Here is a 5699-nt window from a genome sequence, read left to right on the forward strand (position 1 = left end):
GAGGAGGCTGCGGCGCAGCAGGGTGCCACCACAGCCCCAGTGTTGGTTTAGCCAGGCAGTCCAGACGCTCGCCTTCCCAGCTGTCATCGTAGGATGAAGCAGCGGGGATCACAGCAGGGCTGTCTCCTCTTCTCAGTGAATGGGAGAGCCACTGGTCCCAGCCCCCAGTGCTCTCCAAGCAGGTGCAATGGGTGTGCAGAGCCTGCAGCCAGACCCAGAGCATCCGTGGCGGGCACAGGACAGGCTGGGCTGTCCCCTGGAAGATGGCGAATGAGCCCCAAGGCCTGAGCAGAAGCAGGAGGCTGCTTAAACCCATGTGTGACGTGAAAGTTGGTGCAATCCTTGGGGCCAGCCAGGGTTAGCTGGCAGCCAGCAGCTTCCTGCAGTGGCTTTGCCCCCTTTGCTCTGTGCTCAGTTCCTGCAGTGCCTGTCTTGTCCCTGCGCAGCCCAAGCTGAGCAGCAGGTGAAGGACCATGGGGTGCTGGAGCTCTGTCCCGCAGACACAGATCCCTCCAGCCTTGTGCAGGGTCCTGCCACTATCCTTCCTCACCCCCTTCCCTCGCTTCTCACCCCTTTCAGATGGCTCTCTACTTCTGCACCGGCGTCCTGGAGGACGAGACCCTCTTTCGCCACTATGCCCTGAACGTGCCCTTCTACACGCACTTCACCTCGCCCATCCGTCGCTACGCGGACATCATCGTGCACCGTCTCCTCTCTGCCTCGCTCGGTGGGTGCTGCCCAGCCGCTTGCGGAGCAGCTCTGGGTGCTGCAAGGGGAGGGGGTGGCTGTGCCCAGCACAGGCAGACTCCCGGGTTCCTGCCTTGCCTGCCATGGGTGCTGAGTGCTTGGAGCCTGCATCCCACAGGGCAGCTCCCTGGCCCGTGGGTGCCCTCAACTAGGAGGGACACGGGGGCAAGCTGGGCATCTGGGTCCAGGCTGCTATGGGTTGGCTCCGGAGCAGGGGGGAGCATGAGCACATCATTGTCCACTTGTCCAATTCCCAGGTGCCAGCTCCCCCATCAAGATGGAGAAAGAGGCCATCCAGAGACAGGCAGATCACTGCAATGACCGGAAAATGGCTTCCAAGAGGGTGCAGGAGCTCAGTGCTGACCTTTTCTTTGCCATCTTTGTCAGGGTAAGAGCCAAGACTATCTTCCCCCCAGGCACCTCTGGATTTCCCCATGAAGGCTCAGCCTAGATGCCACCGGGCAGAGGGCTGCGTGGCCATGTGGCTGCGTGGCTCCCCAGCTGACCCTGGGGGAAAGCAAACAGAGAGGGGCACACTGAGTGACTGTCACCACCAGAGCTCCAGGACCTGGCTGGCTTCCCCTGGGGACCTGGCTGGATGGGGGACACTGGTGTAGTGACAGCCCTGTCTCTTGGCAGGAGTGTGGTCCTCTGGAGTCAGAGGCCATGGTGATGGGTGTCCTGAACGAGGCCTTTGATGTCCTGGTGCTGAAGTTTGGAGTCCAGAAGCGCATCTACTGCAATGTAAGTGTCTCACACTGATAGTGCCAAAGCTACCTCACCAGAGAGGGCTGCAGCAGCCTGGCATCATCGGAGGGAGTGGCTGTCCTGGTGTCCTTGGGTGCCAGCCCTACAGCCAGCAGAGCTGCTCCCGAGCTGGGCTGGTCGGAGGAGAGGGAGCGTTCCTGGGGTTTTCCCTCCATCCCTCGGCCCTGGGCAGGCGCGAGGGGCTGGGGGGGTCTGGAGCCGCCCGGTCTCTGAGGACCAGTTTCTCCCTGCTACGTGCAGTGGATGACCTAGTCTAGTTAAAAGGGAATAAAGGCAGATTTGGGGGGACAGAGACCAAGACGGAGCTGAAGCGAGGAAAGGGAGAGAGGCTTTAATCAGACAGTATGTCTGAGGCTGTGATACAGCACCTGTGGTTAGTCACAGCATCTTCTCTTAATAACTTGGTTATATGGCTGGCAATGACATCTTTAAACAGGACATATAGCGTGATATATGGGCTGTTTGTGTATCGCAGCAGCCCCTGATTTACATGCTGGGCTCAGGCTCATGGGCTGCTGCATCCCGGTTGTAAAAGAGCTGCAGAGGCAGTGCGCTGGGCAAAAGCAGCGTCGTCCCCACCTGCAGGCAAAGTGGAGGGGGAGAGCCGAGTGGGGGATGTCGTCAGGGCTGTTCCCAACGCACTCCCTGCCCACAGGCGCTGCCCTTGCTGGGCTTCCACTTCCAGAAGGTGGGGAGGAAGCCGGAGCTGACGCTCATGTGGGAGCCAGAGAAGCCGGAGCAGGAATCTGTGCCCCAGGTAAGACCCCCCAGCATGGGACAGGCTCACCACACCATGGGGCTGGCGTGGAGACTGTGTGTGACAGGTTGATCCCACAAATTCTGCAGGGACGGGTCCGGGAGGCAAGACTGCCTCGCAGGCTGTCAGTCCTGCTGTCCCTCTGTGTCTCCTACCAAGAGAGCCCAATCTCAGTCTCAACCTCCTCTCCCATCCAGCCCCGCTCCATCCCATCGCTGCCCCTGCATCTGTCCCCTCCACAGCCTTCAGACTCTGCCCTGCCTGCTGTGTGCCCTGCCTCCCAATTCAGTTTCCTCCAGGAATTGAATCAACATGCTGTTTACTTCCTTCTTCCAGATTATCAATTAAGATGTTAAGTAAGATCAGGCCTAAGGCAGCTCCGGTCTAGACCCTTCCCCCCATCCTGGCATTGCTTGCCCCCTCACTGGCATGGCCCTTACTTTGGGTTTCCATCCCTGTGACAGGGTTGAGACCCAATTAGGAGGAATATTTAAAGTCAGACTTCCTGAGATGTGGTGTCAAATGGTTTAACAGCATCTAGAAATCTCTCTCTTGTGTCCCTGTCATCTATTAACTTGGTAACTCAATCAAAGGGAGCAATTGTATTTGTCTGGCTTGATTAAGTGGTGCTTCTTTGCCAACTTTTGTCTGGCGTTGCTATAAAATCACAGCTGTGTTGACTGCTGTGATCCCTGCCTGCTGCCTGGGCAGGGACGGGAGGGCTGAAGCCCAACCTATCCCTGCATCTGCGGTTGGGGCCCTGCGCTTGAACCCCATTTCCAACCAAGCCCAGTGCAACCCATCCTTGTCCACCTAGAGCTGGATGAAGAGGACTCCTGATGCAGGGCCGGGCTGACCCTCCCAGCTGATATGATGCATGTCCTGGGGAGTCCTTTCCTTCCCAGGGGAGATGTTGCGGTCAGAGCTGGCTGAGCTCCCCGGCTGCTGCAGGCGTTTCTGCAGGCCTCCCTCCCTTTGAAGCTGAGCTTTCCTTTCTCAGCTTGGCTCAGAGAAGCCCCTGGACGTGGCCTGAAGTGGTCTCGGTTCCTCCTTTACTACAAGAGCGGGTATCACTTACACCCTAGCAGGGACCTGCATGAAAAATGATGCCCCAGCATGAGCAGGGCCCATTTTGGTTAAGCAAACACTTGGCAGTAGAGGAAACTCCTCCACGAACCCTCCACACCTCTTAAGAAAACACCGGAGCCCTCCCCTGGGAGCAGGCTCTGAGCTGTCCTCCGAGCCAGCAGATCCCCGAGTTGATAAATCTCCAGCCCCGGGATGAGCCGGATCCCTGGGAGCCATGCTGAACTGTGGGAAATGTCACCCGGACACCCCGCAGCACCGAGCACCCCCAGCTCCCTGCCTGGCCCCGGCGCTTGGCTTCTGCTTCCCGGTTTGGCTCAGCCTGGCCAGGCAGTGGCAACATTGGGGAAGGCTGTTTGTGGGAAAGTGTGCAGGGGTCTGGGCAGGCTGGCCCTGCCATGGAGGGGAGGTGTTGCCCCCATCTCTCCCCAAGCTCCAGGATATGGCCAGGACCTCAGTGGCATTACTCAAGGCTTGAGTATGAAATGGATCTAAGACTTGGGGGATTTGATGTGAAATCGTTCCTCAGTGGTTCAGCAAAGGGATGAGGCAGGATTGCAAGGGAGAGCCCTGATAATCCCCATTTGACTCCCCCAGATGTGGGGGGCTGCCCCATGGCCCCCCCCCCCCCCCAACTCCTGCCAGCTGGGGTGGGTGGGGTGCTGGTGCTAGGTAGCCAGCAGCTATCTGGGCAGCCGTCTGCCAAAGGATTTCCCTGCAGTTTGCTCCTCGCTGGCCACTTTGATACGTTTAAGTCTTAATGAGATTTTCCTGCTCTGAATGATTAATCTGGAGCGGCCGGCGCTGGATGAGCTGGGAAGGGTTTGACAAGGTTACGCCAGTGGCTCTGTGCCCGCTCCTCCTGCGGGCCAGCCCCGAGCAGATGGCCCCACGAGCCCTGCCACAGTGCAGGGCTTGGGGACGGGCTCTGGCACGCAAAGTCCCCAAATGCCTGGCCATGGCCCCAGGGCAGCCCCTTCCCAGTCCCAGCCAGCCCATGGATAGACCTGATCAATGCTTTATGCTTCTAATCCACACAGTTGCACGAAGAGATGGAGTCAGGGGAGGTGGCAGCAGGCAGTGGTGCGTTCCTGAACAGGAAGGATTGATTTTCTCGCGTCTTTATTCCCTTGTGTCTCTCTCATCCATTGTGCTCCCTTCCCGGGTCTCCTCTCGCTTGTGGGGGCACAGGGGGGTCGTTTCCCCCTTGCGGGATGCTGAGAAAATGCTCAACATCATGTGGAAAACCTTTCTCGCTGCAACTCACCGTTGGTGCTTGGCCAAGTTGCAGGCTTTAGGGGAGGTTGAGACCCAAAGCCGAGGGCACAATCACCCAAGCTCCTTCCCAGACTGTGCGGAGAACAAGACTGGGGCCTGATCAGGCTGGAGTAAGTGAGGATGTTTTGGGAGGCTCATTTAGGTCGGTTTGGGTTCCCTGGCTGGCTTTGCAGCCCAGTGGTTTTGCCCTTGAAGATGCTGCGTCCAGCCCCAGCCCCAGGAGCACCCTGGACCCCCGCAGAGCTATCTGAAGCCATCCTGCTCCATTCCCCGGCTCCTGATGGGTGCCGCAGCAGAGGTAGCAAAAGCCAGCACGGCTCTAACCAAATCCTGATGCCAAGCTGCCTGAAAAACCCTCTTCTCTCTGTCTTTCTCTCCCTCACTGAAGGTGATCACCATTTTCACGCTGGTGGAGGTCGTGCTGATGTCAGACGGTGTCCCGCTCAAGTACAGCGCCCTGCTCAAGAGACCGAGCTCGGAGAAGTGAGCGCCCTGGGCTGCGCGCGCTCCCCGCTGCCGACACTTGCTCACCTCCCAGGCCTGCACCAGCACCCGCCGGGGACGGAGGGGACCCATGAGAAGTTTGGGGTTTTGAGTTTTGAAACCGATGCCGTTTTATTTCTGGTTTGGATTTTAACTCCGGCTGGGAGCAGGGCTCAGGGCTTGAGCCTGCCCCAGGCAGAGCATTTCTGCTCTTGGATATTTTTAGCTTGATGCTTTTTTTCTTTTTTAAGGCAGCGGTGTCTGGCCCCAGCCACCTTGGGTGCCCGTGGTGAGGGCTGACCGGGGACACATGTCCCCGGGAGCAGAGAGGGACTGGCTCCACTGTCCCGGGTGGGATACGGTGGGATGCAGTGGGATGCGGCTGTGGGGCCATGCTGGAGGGTTTCTTGCAGGTTGTGTGTCATGTAATAAAAGCCGGGTCAGCAGTGGCATGGGGGGCTCACGCAGGTTTTGTTTTGCCTCCTCTGCGTTCCGCCGGCCAAGAATCCCAACAGTAACTCATCTCCCAGACAGCCCCGTGCCTTCCCCTGCCTGCCACTTCCTGGGCATTGTGAAATCC

At 58.6% G+C, this 5699-nt stretch overlaps 1 protein-coding gene across 1 annotated transcript in view; it reads left to right on the forward strand.

Annotated features, from left to right (window-relative positions):
• Nucleotides 1–5245, forward strand: part of LOC104073295 (DIS3-like exonuclease 2 {ECO:0000255|HAMAP-Rule:MF_03045}) — a 39179-nt gene extending 33934 nt beyond the window's left edge. The window contains exons 5-9 of the mRNA XM_009573011.1: nt 580–727; nt 1005–1135; nt 1387–1491; nt 2171–2272; nt 5025–5245. Coding sequence (XP_009571306.1) covers nt 580–727; nt 1005–1135; nt 1387–1491; nt 2171–2272; nt 5025–5123 — 585 coding nt within the window. The 3' untranslated portion in view covers nt 5124–5245. The remainder of the gene's footprint in view (nt 1–579; nt 728–1004; nt 1136–1386; nt 1492–2170; nt 2273–5024) is intronic.
• Nucleotides 5246–5699: the final 454 nt, after the last annotated feature.

The sequence above is a fragment of the Fulmarus glacialis genome, unplaced genomic scaffold (genome assembly GCF_000690835.1).
Source record: "Fulmarus glacialis isolate BGI_N327 unplaced genomic scaffold, ASM69083v1 scaffold20012, whole genome shotgun sequence".
NCBI lineage: Eukaryota > Metazoa > Chordata > Aves > Procellariiformes > Procellariidae > Fulmarus > Fulmarus glacialis.